The sequence below is a fragment of the Gobius niger genome, assembly GCF_951799975.1.
Source record: "Gobius niger genome assembly, chromosome: 13".
Lineage (NCBI taxonomy): Eukaryota > Metazoa > Chordata > Actinopteri > Gobiiformes > Gobiidae > Gobius > Gobius niger.
Genome location: NC_136864.1, coordinates 28,274,330 through 28,292,074, shown reverse-complemented (window position 1 = coordinate 28,292,074; position 17,745 = coordinate 28,274,330). Strand labels below are relative to the sequence as shown.

At 39.9% G+C, this 17,745-nt stretch overlaps 1 protein-coding gene and 1 long non-coding RNA gene across 4 annotated transcripts in view; one reads left to right on the top strand and one right to left on the bottom strand.

Annotated features, from left to right (window-relative positions):
* Positions 1 to 17,745, bottom strand: part of LOC306973284 — a 547,876-nt gene that overhangs the window by 371,591 nt on the left and 158,540 nt on the right. The window lies entirely within an intron of this gene.
* The window catches only part of LOC306973255 (CMP-N-acetylneuraminate-beta-1,4-galactoside alpha-2,3-sialyltransferase-like), a 133,866-nt gene that overhangs the window by 5,667 nt on the left and 110,454 nt on the right, over positions 1 to 17,745 (top strand). For all 3 annotated transcript variants that reach the window (XM_079570164.1, XM_079570163.1, XM_079570162.1), the window contains exon 2: positions 4,836 to 4,983. In XM_079570164.1, coding sequence (XP_079426290.1) covers positions 4,875 to 4,983 — 109 coding nt within the window. In that variant the 5' untranslated portion in view covers positions 4,836 to 4,874. The remainder of the gene's footprint in view (positions 1 to 4,835; positions 4,984 to 17,745) is intronic.

The following is a 17,745-nucleotide window of genomic DNA, read 5'->3' as shown; positions in this document are numbered from 1 at the left end:
ATTGTAAACTCAGACACTTCTGAGAAAAACACTGCATCTAATTTCCTGAACTTGCAGGTGAGTTTTCTAGCATTTCTGTGAAATTGACACAGAAAAGTGACTCTGCGAGTTGTGAAATGTAGCTATAAACTTGTCCCTGTGAAGAATTTGAAGCACAAAAAAACAAAAATCAGGTATAGGGCTCTGTGCACGGAATGCTGCTTAGTAACATAATGCTAACTTTCTGGGTACTGACTTTTTAAACCTATGGAGAGTACATTCTTTATACGGTACAGTATGTGGCAGTTAACTTACAGCTGTTAGATAATCACAACAGATGTTGAGGATTTTCTTGCTCCATCTTAAAGAAAAGCTTAAGCGCTGTTGTCAAGTAAACGTGAGGTTTAATTGCATATAAATATATGGAGAACACACAAAGCTGTGCATCAGAGTTCTGCCAGAGTCAGCTTTGGCATCACCTTATAAAGGCAGAACAGCATGACAGGGGTCAAGATGCAGTTGGTGTGTATATGCAGATCACCAGCGTCAAATGCAAATACATAGGGAGACAGATACTTGGGATGTTAATGTAATCACGAAAGGCCTTTTGGGCCTGTAGTCTTAAGTGTGAAAAAGAGGATCTCGTCCGGGAGGCAGGGTGGCGCTGGTACTTTCTGGCAGTTAGGTGAAGCTCAGTACGTCATCAGACGAGAGGACCCTGGTCTTGTGTATTGGCCACGCTGTGGCTGGCTTTAGATAATAGAAACTTTGACTAAAATTGTCACAACACTTTACACAAAATAAGTCAATACTTCAGTTTCACTTTATATCACTTTATCACACCAAATGTAAATCCAATCCTGTTGTCGACTAGTATATTTTAGCTCTTGTTTTTTATCTTATTTATTTTAGTATTCTTATGCATGCCCCAAAGCCTTATAGTTCAAAGTTTATAGCTTATTTTTATTTTAGCTGTGTTATATGTTTTTATGTTTAATGTTTCACGTCTCACCTAGTTTGTGAACCTGTTTACAAACAATGGCAAAAAAACTATTCTGATTCTGATTTCAGAAATGTAGCTGTTTAACCTTGAAGCTAAGGCTAACGTTAAGGCTATACCATATCTAAAATCATTCTATGGAACACACTCGACATGTATTTGAGTTTTACTCGGTTTTAAAAATATATATATCTTAATTTAAGCAGTATTAAGTAACTTGTTAACCTTAATAAATCCTTATTGTAGTCCCTCTGAGGGCAAAGCAAGTGTTAATGGGATGATTGGGGGGGGGGTCTTTCATCTCCCCCTGGTGTCTCTGGCCAGAAAACCACATTTGCAGCTTTCCTGCCTACGGGTCGGAGTCACCAATACACACTAATGGAATCACGAAGGAGAAGCTAACAGGCTAGCGGGCAAAGCTAACTGTGGGCTTGCGCCACTTAAACAATATTTATAGCCAAGTTTGAGTGAAAAAAAATGATCTCCATTGTGTAATTGGATGTACAATATCCCTCTCTCCCTTTGTCTTTTCTGTCAGTGTAGTATGTATTCTCACGGACAATTAATAAGTAAAAAAAATACATAACATGCTACGACACCTGCAGTGGCGCTTATGGCCTCTAGGGGCATGAGTTACTTAGTACTGCTTTAATTTGTGTTATAATATTGACAGTAGTCTTTCCCCTACACCGGCCACAAGTTAGCCAAAAACATTCTGTCCACAGAGCCAATTTTAATGTGTAAGTTGAGTATGCAATATCAAAAGAGTATTTTGTTGGTTCAATCACCATTTTTGGCAAAGGCCTGCAACCCCATTTTGGTTTCTGATCCACCAGTTACAACCAAATGTTTCTGTTATACGATCATACAGTATATATATATATATTTTTTTTTTACTTGAACCGTGACTTGTCTAAATAGGATGACAGTTGAGAGTGGGCAAACCTTTTGGTCAAATAAAGACTTGAAAAGTGGCAGTGGTTCGCCTCGTTGGTGCACCTCACAGAGAAACCAGCTGGGCCCTTCGGAAGCCGCATGTGTCCGTCTCTGGGCCGTGTGGGTGTGGTTTCCTCCCCTCTTGTCCCCTCCCCGCTCTCACTAACATAACTGTTTTTTTGGTCCAAGGCTGTCCAACGGATGCTTGGACAGCTGATAAGCACAGCGCGCCGCCGTTCACTCCCCTCCAAGTCACATGGAACCCTTCTGGCACATAACTTGAATGACTGCGTGGAGAGAGAGTTCAGACAGGTTCAGATCCGGAGGAGCTGAGAACTTGTACCAGAGTACGGTATTTTAAAACAATACTTTCAGATAAGGTAATTAAAAACAACATTTTGACATTTTATGTGTAAAAATGGGAGAAATTATCAACACACATTCAGCAATCAAATATTAATAATGGATAGTCAGGCCAGATTGAAATATATGGTTTCATTTTGTTGAGATAATGCATTTTCCTGCGTATGATGCTTCGAAACTGTAGAATTCCCGCCTCAGTCTATTGAGTTTGTCAGGTGATAATTCCATTATAGTTGCTATTAGGGCTGAAACGATTAATCGATTAATCGACGACTAATCGATTATTGAAATAGTCGACAACTATTTAAGTAATCGATTAATGATAACTGTCAAAATGCTGATTTCTTTTGGTTTGTCTCTCTTTCTAGTTCGTGGATGCAACCTATTCAAATTCAGCAGCAAATTTAAAACTATATGGTGGTAAAATGTTTTATCCACTGTATATGTTCAGAAATCATATTTTTTTCCTCAACATTATTGAGGAAATGCCTTTGACCTGCTTTGTCTGGCACAAAAAAGTGTTGCGATTAAAACTGGTGTGTCACGTGATGACGGAATGTCACATGTGAGTTAGATTGAGAACTACATGCGTGTTCACTCATAAAGTGTTGACTCGACCAGTTCTGACTTCTCAGGTGTGGAAGGGTGTGAGCCCTGCCCATTGTTTTTAGACTGGCATAAATCAGTGGATTAACTTTGGAATATCTTGTAACTGTGTTTGAGTGTTAGAGAAGGTTTGACACCGGTATGTGCGGATAAACGAATAAGAGTGTGGAATCATGTGCAGAATATGCAGAAGGGCCTCCTCTAAGGTTCTGATGGAAACTGCTCGCGGCACAGAACGTCATTAAACATTTTGTGAGCTGCGACGAGAGCAAATGTGGACCAATGCTGCCTTCTGGTGGGGGTTATGGAATCATTCAAATACTAGAGGAAAGAAACAGCTAAAATACGAACTATGAAGGTCAGCAACATGCAAGTGTTATGCTAACACTTGCATGAACACTAAATTTGTGTTAACAGCGGCTGAATTCCAACATTGGGCAAAATCCCCTTTTAGAACAGCGGCATGATGTCATGAAATATTAAATCTGTCTGACCTGCCTGTTTTAGTGAGCGTCTGTTCACGTTAGTCTCGGTTCAGCGCTTTGGTCAGTGCCAAAACTTATACCTGGTGGTCAGACTGGTTTGGCCTTGGCCTCTGGTCTCGAAAAAGGTGTCTTTCCACATGCAGGCACGTATCAGCCGAATGGCTCTTTGTCGAACTTTTCCATAACAAAGGCCAGGGCCAAAACGGTCTGACCAGGTATAGGTTTTTGGAACCGACCTCTAGCTGTGGCCAAAGCGCTAGGTCGTGTCTGATGTGACGTGACCAGACTGCTGGCCTCTGATTGGCAATGAGAGAGTGGACAGCCCTCACCATTGACACGCCGGTCATACGGATGTAATACTTCACAACATGCTGTTCTAAAAGGGGTTTTGCCGATATTAGCATTAAGCCACTGTTAGCGAAGCTTTAGCTGGTGTTAGCATAACATTTGCATGTAGCTTGCCTTCATAGTTGTAGTTAGCGGTTTCTTTTCTGTTTTAGTACAGCTTGGCTCCTCTGACTGATTCCATAACTCCCACCAGAAGGCAGCATTTGTCCACATTTGTTCTCGTCGCAGCTCTAAAAACTTTTAATGACGATCTGTACAGCGTGCTCCTCTGTGGCGGCACCGCCCACAACAAACGCGGGTGTGTGAGCTTTGGAAACAGAAAGATCGGCAGGATAGAGTCTATACAGGCATGTAGATTATGGCGTGCGCGGTGGAGCTCGCCCAACCGGGTTGACCAGGCACTGGGCTGTGTAGTGTCTGCCAGTGGAAAGAATGCTAAAGGTCCTCCACTTTCACCAAACAGTCCAGGGAAGGAAGGCTTCTGTTATTTTTCCAGTATTGTCACCGAACGTCACAGGTGCAAATGAATAAGTCATTCCTTGCCTTGTAGCTTTGAAGTTGCTTGCTGTAACGTGAACTGCTTTGAGGGAGGACAGGCGCTCAGAAGGCAGCACATGATACTCGCTGAGAGCTGAGGTTTAGTTTACGTACCTTCCACCAGGTCAGGGCATCTTCCTTTCCATCAATAGCAGGGAGGCAATCAGAACTGCTTCAATGAGACATATCATGCAAAATCTTTATATTTATTTGAGCTTTTAATCCAGTTCACTTTGGTTTCTTCTTCTACTGCTGAAGTGCTCATTTCAACATTTCCTTCGTTGATAAAACTCTGCTCTGGGCATTTATTTTTACAGCATTTTAGAAAAACTTAATCCCTTTGCATTGGTTCTGAGAAGTTCTATGTTCAAAATGTGTTAATGTGTTTGATTTTACTGGGAAGTACGTTGGTCGCCCTGAGAGCTGTAAAGGGCTTATTAATTAATCAAGAAATGAATTATTCATTAATAAATATATTGATTGAACAACACTGTGCCTTGGTGTAACCATGCTGTGCAGAATGTTTGGTCATCATGGCGTTGAAGTCCTAAGTGAGCTCATGTGATGTGTCCTGCCTCCAGGTGATGAGTCAGATGGTGCCATGTGAATGACCGCAGACCATGAAGCCCGCTCACAAGCTGCTGTTCGTCCTGTGCCCCATGCTGGTCCTGGGCTTCATCTACTACTCATCCGGGAAGCTACACCTGCACGTATGGGGCCAGAAAACCCGTAAGTACTACGCCCTTTTCCGAAACGCAATCAAACAAAATGTATGCTTGTCGTAGATGTGCCAAAGAACGCATGCAGGGTTGACACACTGCCGGCAATCGTTGGGACATTTCAAGCCGAGTCTCGTTACTTACTTCCATCCACACTGCTCGCGGCGCGTCACGGCGTTTCTACGGGCTTTTCCCAAAGCGTGGGGTGTTTATCATTGAGAAAATCAGACACGTTGGTCAGTGCTGTGAGGTGGATAAGACGTGGCTCTTTGTTCTGTGCGTTAATTCCGAGTCGGCGACAGATGTGTTGAGGCAGGAGTTCAGACGATGCTTTCGCTACTGTCTCGGCCCTGGCAGCACAGATCTGTCTCGTGTTCACTGCAGAAGTATTGGAAGACACTCCAAATTCAGCAGATTTGAGTCATGGTTGAGCGACTTGGTATTACCATAAACTGCTCACACTTTCCCCATTTTTTCCGACTTTTGAAAGCAAAAGACGAAAGTGAAGCTGATGATTTCATTTGAAATGTAGTTGGAGTGGAACGCCTTTGGGAATCATTTTATCTTCCCCTCGCTTTTTTGCTCATTTTAACTAGCGGTGCACTCATCCAATAATGGTATCTGGACATTGGAGCTGATCCTGGGAAAAAATACCACTTAAGTACAAAGGAGAGCATTCGATCCCAACGTATGTGTAGCCGGCTAGTGTTTTCCAGCGTTCGTAAGCCTGCTCCATTACTGTATCTTCCCTATAGCCGTTAGCATTGAGCCCTCAATCATCCCAAACAATGAATGATCCAGATGTTTTCAGCAGTTGTCAAACCGTCGACCACATTTAGGCGAGGTCAAAGCCTTAGTTAGAAGTTAGAAGTCATTAATAAATGTATAGACTATTTGAGATTTAACTTTAGATTAGCATGTCAAAGTACCCACTAAGCTACATGCTAGTTCATATTCAGTTACGCTTCTAATTTTCAGAAGATACACATCCAATTGTCACCATACATCCTCTTATAATATGTTAATGATAGAGAAACCATAGAAATTATATAATTGCCATACCTTGCCATACTTTAATATATATATCACGGTTTTAATAATCCGGATTACATCACCACTGAGGAATGACGAGGCAAAGCAATGCTATGAAAGTTTTATTATCTGGTTTTACTCCGGTTAAATAAAGGCCGGGTTTAAGTTCTCACCTGAGTCGACATCTGTGACCGGAACAAGAGCTGTAAGGCCAACGGTCACTTGATCCCAGTTCTACAATGGCCAGACACGGCAGCTGAAAACATTGATTTTTCACGGTCTTTTTTTTTTATTTTTTTTTTTCTCTTCCACGTCTTGGTTTTAATGTCAGCGGGAAAAGAAGACCAAACTCTACCTCTGTTTTATGACGTTTTGTTGACTCGCCTGCCATAGTTTTTTAGGACTCTGCTATAAATCCTGGGTCTTCCTCGTCTTCCCCACGCTTATTATTTGTGAATGAATATTCGCAAATAATGAAATGTTTGTTATCCACGTATTGTCCATACACCGCATTCCAAATTATTATCCAAATGTTTGAATTATTATTATGTTTTTAATAGTTTGGAACGTGGTGTGAGGCTGTTTTCTCGAAATGAGGTTTTCCTTTCACTCTTGAAACTACATCTCCACTTGAGTCGCTCCTACAGACTCTAAACCAGGGGTAGGCAACGTCACGCCCGGGGGCCAAATTCGTCCTTCCAGCATAACACCTTTGGCCCCAAGAGAATTTTGAAAAAACATTTATTCATAAATCAGAGACCAAATATGTGAAAAGGACTCTAAAATGTGGAAAATACTGTCAATATTTTCACAGTTCCCAGCAAAACACCCCATTAGGTCATATATTATGTGCAAAACGTATATTTGTAGAGAAAAGGTGCTTTACTTTGGGCTACAATTGTGAACTTCGGCCCTTGGTGTTTTGGCAATGGAGAAAATCGGCCCTCCATGACACAAACTTGCCTACCCCTGCTCTAAACTATCCAGTCTTGGGCTTAACAGTATTGAGCATTGTTTTCAGAGGGATTTATTAATATCTAATTCACATTCTGATTTATTACATTTTGAACCACTAAACAAGATATTTGAATTCCCCCCTGAAAAAAAGGTTTGTAACTAATATTCCAACAAGCTAGCGTAGGGCTGGCCAATGAATCGAAATTCAATCGAAATCGCAATCTCTACTTTGGTCAAACTCAATTATCGTCATTTCTTTGACACAAATAATACCTAGTTTTAGAGTCTGGATGAGATGATGGAAGATGTATCTGATTGTCTGAAACAGCAAGATGTATCTAATTTATTATTAAAAAAAAATAATCGAAAATCGAGTTCATTCAATATGAGGAAAATAATTGTGATTATTTCCAAAATTGTAGCGTCAAAAGTCTTTTTAACTACTCATACCATTTTTTACAATATTTTTCTATTAAAGAAACAAACAGAAGGGAAACACCAAAGTCCCGCTCTCTCTTAAAAATAGTGCTCAAGACAGAGTGAAATAGTGCTCAAGACAGAGCGAGTCAAAACAAAACTTAAAAATAGTGCTCAAGACAGAGCGAAATAGTGTCAAGACAGAGCGAATCAAACAAGACTTAAAAATGCATATAACTGAAAGTATATTATCTACACTCTTGCCTCTTACTGTAATTGATTAATTCTATGTTGATGTTTTTATTGATTGTATTTGTTTTCTTATATTTATGCATCTGTGAAGCACTTTGAATTGCCTTGTGTATGAATTGTGCTCTACAAATAAACTTGCCTTGCCTTGCCTTGCCTCTCTTTCTGCTCAAAATATGCAGCAATGTCCAGTCAAAAATGTTCCAAAAATCATCTTTAAGCAAATTTTAATTGAGTATCTACTGCTTAATTTAATAATTTTCCCACGTCTGGTTTGTAAAATTGAACTTTGAATTGGCCCCAACATGGTGCCTCAGCCCCTCTGAGTGGGGTGGCATACGGGGTGACTTGTGCCCCCTTTAGCCTTTCCATAGAAACGCCCCTGCAAAAACCTAATTTAGTGAAGTTTGGCGCTTTCGAACGCTGTTTTTGCATTCCCATTACAAAGACTGAGTCAGTGAAAGTTAAAACGCACATTGATGTAAGTATCACATCTCTGAAAACATGATGATTCACGATCCAGTCATTCTTTTAAGAGGAGCAGCGAGTTGCCAAAGCCGAAGCGTCCACTCCAAAGCGCCGAATACCACAGAATCCCAGGCTCGTCCATGTCCCGCTGGTTTCCTAGGAGAGTGTGTGAACCCTGCATGCTCGGCTTTTGTTGCGCAAGTTTGTTTGGCCTCTGTCTTTTGTTTTGTTCTCGGATTGTGTGCTCCCGCATTGAAACGTTTCTGCTTCTCGTCTCCGCTGTCAACCAATAATATCTCCAGCCTGTTGCAATCGAGTTATCTGAGGCCCAGGACGCTGCAGGAGTGACCTAATGACGTTACTTCTCTCTGATGAATGATTGCGACTGTGGCTCGGGAAGTCTATTTTAAGGGGAGACACTGCAGATGTATTTTATTTTTGTATTTGATTGTTATCAGTAATCTACATTTTATTTGGCGTTGAAGTTTTATGGCTCGATTCTTCCTCATTTTGTGGAAATTTTTGGCAAACGGTTTCGGGTAAAATAGTAAATTGGTGCGACTGGTTAAATCTGATTAAAAAAAACATCATTGGGTATTAGATGAATAGTCTACAATTAGTGATGACATATACAGAGGGATGACACTTTGAGCTTGTGGGGCAGGATACATGAGAGAGGGTAGGCATGGAACTCCTGCATGGTATTTTTTTATGTGATTTCAAGTTTGCTTGTGTCAATTATACCTTGCAGGAACTTTCTCTGTTAAATACTAGTTGCATAATATACTTTAAAAGTGCACTGTGCAACTTTTGGTATTGATATTTGACCTTTCAGTGACCCAGTGGCTACTTGTGTGGTGTTAGCTTGGCACCTTAGCCATCCTGGTGGCCTTTAGGACGCTCCAGGATCAATTGCTTGCTAAGTTTCTTGTAGGTTTATTCTAAAACATTTGCATGATGTTGGCCAGTAGACGGGACTTTCAGACATAAGAATAATGTGACTGTATATGAAGGTTTGTAAATCCAGTCACTGTCTAATAATGACCAGGGAAAGCATTGGGACATTGTGGAAATTTCTTTCAAAAAACGGTTTCTCTTCCACAGAGTTGTATTACAGTTAAGGGGGAAAACAATTTCGAAAAAATGTATATTGTCTCTAATTATTCAAAAACTACTGAAACAAATGCTGAAATAGGAACATAGTTTCTACTAAATAATGATACAAAGACATGGGGAGGAGCAAAGTGGTTCAACATCCCATAAAGACATGAATAACGGAGAATGCTAACTTGATGCTACATGTTAGCATCGGGCTAATGCTAACGGTTAGCTAGCACTTGCTACAACTGCCGTTTTTTCACTTCTACTGAAAAATCTGCTGTGAGAAAATATCCAAATGGGCCCGATTTTCACTTGACTTTATTTATATGTGATAAATAAGTTGATATTCCACCAGAAAATGGCAAAAAATAGTGAAAAATTGTGTTTCTCTAAAGATTCTATTTTCCCCCTCGGCCCTTCTATGACGAGATGCCGTCTGTATCTATTGGCACCTTACAACACGTTTGTTTAGTGTCACTACTTCCTCTTCCGGGTACTAGCAGGCCGGCAAATATGCGAGAAAAAAACATTAAAACTCTTAAAAACAACCATTAATATTTCTGAAACTCAACGGAGAGTTACTCAACCTACTTATTTCTCATCAGCCATAAATGCTGTGTCTAGTAAAAAGTAATATTTGCTAAAGTCACTACTTCCGGGGTTAGCGTAGCTGCTGCGCTGTTAGCATTTATCTCCGCTAACCCGGATGTAGTGATTTTGGTAAATATTACTTGTATAGCAGTAGGTTCAGCATTTTTGGCTAATGGGCCTGATAAATAAGTATGTTCAGTAACTCTCTGTTGAGTTTCAGAAATATTGATTGTGATATTAACGAGTTTTTTGTAGTTTCTCGCACATCTGCGGACCCGGAAGTAGAGCTGTGACGTCACCATTTAACAAACGTGTAACATGAACACAACCTATTCCATTCCGAAAACCTACCGGGAACCTATAAAACCTGAAATCAAATTGATCCTAAAGCATCGGTGAGGCCACTGGGATGGGAGCAGTGCACCTTTAAGTTTTGCTACCAGTCAAAGCAAAGCATCATCTCCCTGGAGACGAGCTCGTGCTGTCCTGCAAAACAACATCCATCGGTGTGAAAGGAGAAGACAAGGATTTTTCAATTACAGCCCGATCTAAATGATCATCACGTCCAAGTTTTGCCATCTCAAAAGAGATCAAGTACAACTGAGGGTCAGGAAGGACACTCCCTTATCTGTGGGTGAACTTAATTGAACCATGGATAATGTTGACTGCACTGTAACAGGCAGAATCATAAGAGTATGGTTGAATTGTGTGGTGAGATTTTAATAACATTCACTCAACCGCATAATGTCAGCATATTATTTCCCATGTATCAAAATTTATTTTTCTTTTAAAGACTCAAAAGTCAAGTCGTTGAGAGGAAGTGCCAAATTACGGCTCAGCGCTCGTGCAACCTTACGCCCCCATACTGAAACTGTATTTCTGCAGACCTTAAAATAGCTCGAAATGAAGACGCCTTCTTCATTTCCTGGTTCTAAATCTGCCGTTGCCAGCGAGACAGCGGATGACTTCCTGGCACAGCTATTATATGAATATGGATGTGATCTATGACTTGGTGGATTTGGAGCTAATGTGGCTGCGGGTTTGTTTGGACTTTGAAAATATGTTGCAAAAGTTGAGATCAAACTCAAGACTACATTTACTACTTACATTTTAAAACCAAACACAATATATATATTTTCCCCCCCCAAAATTGTAATGCCCCCCTTGTTGAAGTCTGCTGGATCCTTTACTTTTGATTGTGTGGAATCCATTAGTTTTGAATGTAGGCATATATTTGAAAATCATCAAAGGGAGCGTTATCTCCTCAATCCTTATACTGAGGAAAGTATTGTGTAACTGCACTACTTTCCATACTGTAAGCAAAATGCTGTGTTGTTAGCTCATCTGCTGAGTTCATCATGTACTGCAATTCTTTTTGCATATTGATAAGACGGATGAGGCCCCTTGAGAAACTTGACTTGGCGATCTATTTGAATTCATTCAGGCTAAAATGTGATGGCTACTGATAATACTAAACCACGAGATGGGGCAGGTCGATTTTGTTCTTTTTCTGACAGATATTGCGATTCGATTTGTGATTTTAACATTTTGCATATAGCATATGGTTTATTCATGCAAATGAGCCTAGAGCTGCATAAACTTCTAAATCTATTGTTAAACATCATGTTAGGCTGTTATTACGTTTCAGCTTCATGCAGCAGCAGGATGCACATCGGCAAGAGGCAGTACAGAGGCATTTTATGAAACTGACAGGAAAAACATCCTCAGTTTTAATCTTCCCTAATAAATGTGGTGCTCTCACACAATTTCCCCTCCGTATTTAGCTACAGAAAGGCATCCTCTGAATCACAAGCTGCAAAACGCTGCTTGTTTTAGGAAAATCTGCCTCATAAAACGTCAAAAACGTGTAACAATGTCACAATTACATGCAGCTTAAAGGAATAGGCCACGGTTTTTACATAATGAGATATGTTCTTACCTTAGCTTTGACGAGTTCTTTAGGACCTGTCTGATCTTCCCCCGTGCTTTCAGTCACGTAAACACAGCGCAGACGGCGTTAGCATTTAGCCTCTCCCTCTCTCCACTATAGCTCCAAAACCGGTCAAGATAGAAGCTACCAAGCTCTTCCACGTTTTCCCTATTTAAATATGGTTACGTGAAGTGTTCCACTACAAAGTATAATTACACAAAATTAAACAATGTGGATTTTCTAAGCGGATAAAAGGGGGAACTATATTGTAAGTAGTTCGAAATCCGCGCAGAAATCTTCACTTTACTGTGCGGATGCCAAACTACTCCTGGTATCATTACGCCTTACAATATAGTATACGTGACTGAAGGCACGGATGAAGATCAGACAGGTCCTAAAGAACTCGTCAAAGCTAAGGTAAGAACATATCTCAGTATGTACAAACGGTGGCCTATTCCTTTAATACCATGATGTGCTCGCGTACGCTGGTGAGCGGAGGCGATTGCCTTGTGTTTTTTTATCATCCTCAACTCACTTCACGATGAAATAGACTTCCATGCCCTAATCTAACCCACAGGTCGCGAGACAAACGTGGAGTTTTTTTTTATACTAGTGACTCCAGAGCAGACAAACTTGATTCTTCCTCATCTGATTTGGCAAAAATGTCTTTCACTCAAAGAGTGGAGGCTCAAAGCAGGAAAAAAGGTTTGAGGTTAGGTTTTTGCAGCAGCTAAAACCTCAATTTCGATTCGATAAAGGTTAACCATGCATCCCTACTATGAGACTTAATGCACTGTATAGCAATATGTATTAGCTATATTATTCCATGTTTCTTATTTGTTCATAGGGTTTGAAATGGACAAGGGAAACATAATCGTATATTTGAAAAAGTTCCCAGGTTGGACAATTTTGATTATATTCATTGTAGCTCCCTAAATGTTCGTCCAGGGTGATGCTCATTTAAGTGCTACCGCTGCTAATTACATAAAACCCGCCGAAACGTATTCCTATTTCTTATTTTCGTAGTTTTCTTTTTGAAGCAGAGGATGAGCACTTTTCTTGTTGCCTGGGAAACTCTGATGAAGCTTTACCAGCGACACTACCCCATCTTCATTGCACAGTGTCTCCTTTTAAAGCTTGTGTGTTGTTAGTAGATGGTCAGTAGATATCCAGTCGTCCAGCGGGGGGCGCCCTGAGGTGTCTGTGTGTGAAAACAGGAGGTTGTTTTGTGCCGAGCCTCCTGCAGAGTGTTCTTCTCTGAAAACATTCACAGACCGCAGCCTCTGGCACACCATGTCCACGTGCCCTTTGGGTTTCCTATCAGTCTGCCCAGTATTGCAAATATGTCTGTGGTGTTTATATCAAAGCATCATTATGTGCAATTATAGTTTTGATATAGCACGTACTTAGAACAGGAACTGACATCTTGGAAAAGTTGTCTGTACATTTGCAACACCGTAGTTTATAGCATGTAAAGACCAACTCATGACGATGCAGTGTGTCTAAAATCCAATGATATAGTTAAGGCCGCCATTTTTTCAAGAAGGAAGTGGAATTATGTACTCCAGCATGTAACAATATCTCTACTCAGGATGAAAATGAAGGACAGCTGATTGACAGTAGTATTTTGATAGTAACTGTAATCATTTCTCAAGAAGATAAGTGTAAAAAGACGGTCCCAGAGAGCCTGTTTAACTAAAAACAACCAGCATGTGGTTATGTTTACAAGATAAAGTCGTAGCAGCGCCGTCAGAACACACCGAAGAGGCAACAGAAAACCTTTGTGCTGTTTTTGCAGTCTGTCATGTCCACGGAGCCTCAGTCTGAGTCAGTGTTTAAGCTGCTGAAGACGTTAGCATCCTGCCGCGGCTAGCATCTAGCCTCAACTCAATAAACACATCTGTGGCTCACATTTACGAACCTTCTGAGGAAAAGCTGTATCAATCACATGTCGTATCCAAGGCTGGATGTTTGGAGTGTGGTTCAGTGTACCTGTCCGACAAGCTAAAAAGACGCTAAGCCCCAGAGCGCATGGCTAATTATAAACAATGTCTGTGCTCCTAGTTGAGTTGCTCGAAGTTCTGTGTCCACTATGGTGATAAATTTAAGGCATCAAAAAGTAACTGATGTCTGCTTTAATGTGTGGTTTATCAGACTTTTTAGCATCTGCATAGCTTGAGCAACAGCACTAGCCACAACACAATGAACAGCTGTGGCTTGCAGCTATGTTTCCTCTTTTGGAAAAACACTGTATTGGAATCTGATACGGCATTTATCTCGATTGGCTTCTGTTACCAAGCTATTACTACGCGGCACGGTGGCTGAGAGGTTTGCACTCTTGCCTCACACCAAGAAAGTCCGGTAGTGTGACTCAACAGTTAAGGGGAGACACTACAGGCAAAACTCATTTTTTTCAGTTTTCAGGTTTTGGGCCAAATTGGTCTCTGAACATATAAGCTTTCACCCGGAAACAGAAAATATACCAAATCTTCACAATAACATGTTTAAATATTGCACTGATTCAATGTTCCCCCATAGACTTATATGGGAGAATGCAATTTCAAGGGCCTTTTTCTCAAAACACATTTTTCTGTCATTGTGGCGACGCTATATTCTCGTCAGTCGGACCTAAAGAAATTTTCCAACCTTAGACTGAACAATATTTGGAAGATTTTTTCAGAGGGATTTTTTATTACTTAATCCCTTAATTTTATTACTTAATTTATTGAGTTTTAAATGTCAAAAAATAAGGCGAAAAGTACATTTTTACAAATTTTTCCACTAAAAAAACAGCTTATTTCAAAACTAAACAAGAAATCCAAAATCCCCTCTGAGAAAGTTTTGGTAACTCATTTATCAATAAATAAAATGAAACCATAAATTTGAATGTAGCTCTATCCATTATTCAGATTTCGTCGCCGAAAAGATGGGACATTTGGGGCATTTTTAGGCATAAAACACCTTGTTCTTATATGAAAAGATAAAATGATAAAAAAAACTTGCCATGTATTTTTTTCTTAAATTTATGCCAGTTATCTACAGCAACAGTTTCAAATTGATATCTGTAAATATACATTTTTCCCCTATTCACCTGCAGTGTCTCGCCTTAAGAGTTAAGGATTTTTATGGCAATGTTGCATTTATAATAGGGATGCACCGATACCACTTTTTCTAAAACCGATACGAGTACGAGTACTTGGATTTAAGTACTCGCCGATACCGAATACCGATACGAGTACAAGGCATTTTCTTCAACATTCTTACTTTTTTCCACAGCAGATTGGTTTGTAATTCGTTAATTTACTCATGTACTTTTCCTTAAGTAAAATAGGCGACGCATTTAAGAGCAGTTATATTAGAATTGTGCTGATGCCATTTATTATTTATTTTTATTTTTCATTCAATATAATTTTTAATTTTTATTGCACTGTCCATCATAGACAGAAAAGCACATGTCCAAAAGCTCCCCAATTCCTGTGCTTTATTCATATATTTTTATTTATATATATAAAGTATCATCTATCTATCTATCTTAACAATAGTATTGAGATGTTACTTAAATGGTCTCTTTTCGTCTTTACTTCAACTCCGTGTAGATTTTCTCGTGTGTTTTGTAGTAACTTAGCGAGTAGCTACAGCGTTTTCATTGTTCTGCTGCAGCTCATTTTCGCTCAATATGGACATGCTGTATCTCTTTTATTTGGATTTTCTGAGGACTTTTTAGTCGCTGGGTTAGTTTTTCAGAAGAATAAACCCCTGGGCTTAAAACGGCGTCAGAATGGCCAAAAGTGCGCTAGCCGAGAGTTAGCATCATTAGCCTGTATGTTGTAAACACTGCAGACGCTGCAGCAACATTTAGCTCTGGTTAAATCCAGCACAGACTCTGATTTAGAGAGCGCAGTCTGTAATAAAGTCAGCTCTATGTGGATTATTGTATTTACACTAAACAATTCTCCAGTTTGTTGCTATTTTCTCTCTTCAGCTGAGAGGTGCGCCTCGTAGGTGCGCTGGCTGCACGTCAAATGGTATCGGTTTCTGGTATCGGGACCTCATGAATGAGTACGAGTATGAGTACAAGCCTGTGGTATCGGCCCGATACCCGATACTGGTATCGGTATCGGTGCATCCCTAATTTATAATAATAAAACCTGATCCCTGTAGGTATCGGAGCAATTCTAAGTTCAATATATAAGGCAATTTTATTTGAAGAGTGCAATTTGTAAAGCGCAGCATCGAATTGTGACTCAAGCATGGGACTTTGGGACTTAAGCATGTTGCTATGTTGAAACTGATAGTCTTTTTTTCTTTTCTCAAAGCCTGTAGTGGTTGTACAGCGAGCTCCAATGTTGTCGGTGTTCTTTCGACGGCGCTATGATGATGACTCATGTTTTGGACCAGGTCGGAGACAGACATTACTATGAGCTCATCCGTCCACACCGCTGCTAATACTCGCTGCTCTTAAGACATACTGGAAAAGTGGTCAAAGGCACTAGAGTCTACGGTTATGTATGGATATTTTCTCAGGGGCATTGGCTTTGTGTGCTTGTGTGTGTGTGTGTGTGACCTGCTTTACTTTCTATGCATTTGTGGTTGTGGTTCCCCAAACCTCAGACCACACTGTAACCATTACAATCCTAGGTTTTGGTCCACAAGACACCGGCAACATGCATTTTCTTAGTTAGTGCAGCGGCCATGATGGAATTTTATAGTGAATGAATGGTCGATAACAATTATGGTTAATCTTTTCAATCATTTACAAGTAACATGATAATTGCAGATGGTGGAGAGTAAAAATATTTGGTAAAGCAACTACTTAAAGGGACTATATGGAGTTTAAAAATGTTGAAATTAAGTATTTTTCTGCCCCTACATGTTCCAGCAACGTCCTAATGTGTTGAATGAGCCCAGATCATTCACCACAACTGCCTCTAAAATCCTGCACTGTCACTCAAAAAGTGTAAATTTGGGTCCAAAGCTTAATATAGAGACTGCAGTTACGTGTAAGACCTGAGGTGGCAGTAGTGAGTATAAAAATGACCAACTTAAATCGGATGTATTGCATATTAAGTGAAAAGTTTGATTTAGGTTTTAAGTTTTAGGTATTATGTTAGGATTCTCAATATACTGAAATACACTTCCAAAACGTGAAAAATGAAATAGCTGTTATGTTACGGTGCAAGAAACACAAACTTGAAAATGAATTACTCAAGTATAGTAGGCCTACTATGTCCAAGTTTACAAACAACAAGGCAAGAGCCAGGTTGATATTACAGTGCTAATATATTAATCTGGGATTGTGATTGACCCAAACAGCACAAACCTCTGCTGGTTCGCTTTTCAAAGAGATCGACGCGAGCAGCATTAGGATGTGTTCTCTCTATATGTGATATATGACTTGGTGAATATGGAGATGCATGTGCATCATGTGCTGCATGTGTATTGACTGTGAAAAGATGTTGAAAAGCATATATACTAGCTAGTTCACAATCAATGTTTGAAAACGAACACGTCACACACAAATTGTGCAGCCCTGTTGTTGAAATCTGCTGGACTATTGACTTTTGAATGTGTGGAACACATTAGTTTTGAATATGCAAATATTTGAAAATCATCCATTATACTTATGAGATAAAGTACTGTTTGGGTAACTGCAGTACATCCATATGTAAAATAAAAACTAAATGCTGCTCACTTTTCATTAAGTTATATTAGAAGTTGAAATAGTTTTTGTCATACTCATACTGGTAATCTTATTTGGCTAGTCATCTAATTATCAACAGATGCTACAAACAATTCTCTGTTAGCAATTGGAGCAAGGAAGTGTGTTTCTAAAGTCCATAGACCAGGGGTATCAAGCTCATTTGGAGCGGGGGCCAAAAATGCAAAAAGTGTTGATCGTGGGCCGCAACAGACTAAGCCTTAATTAAAGAGTAAATAATAATTAAACTACTTTTACTGTTTGCCATAATAGGTAATATACAGTTGATTTTAAAGCCTTTTTGTCTCTGACTATTTATTGTGCTTCTG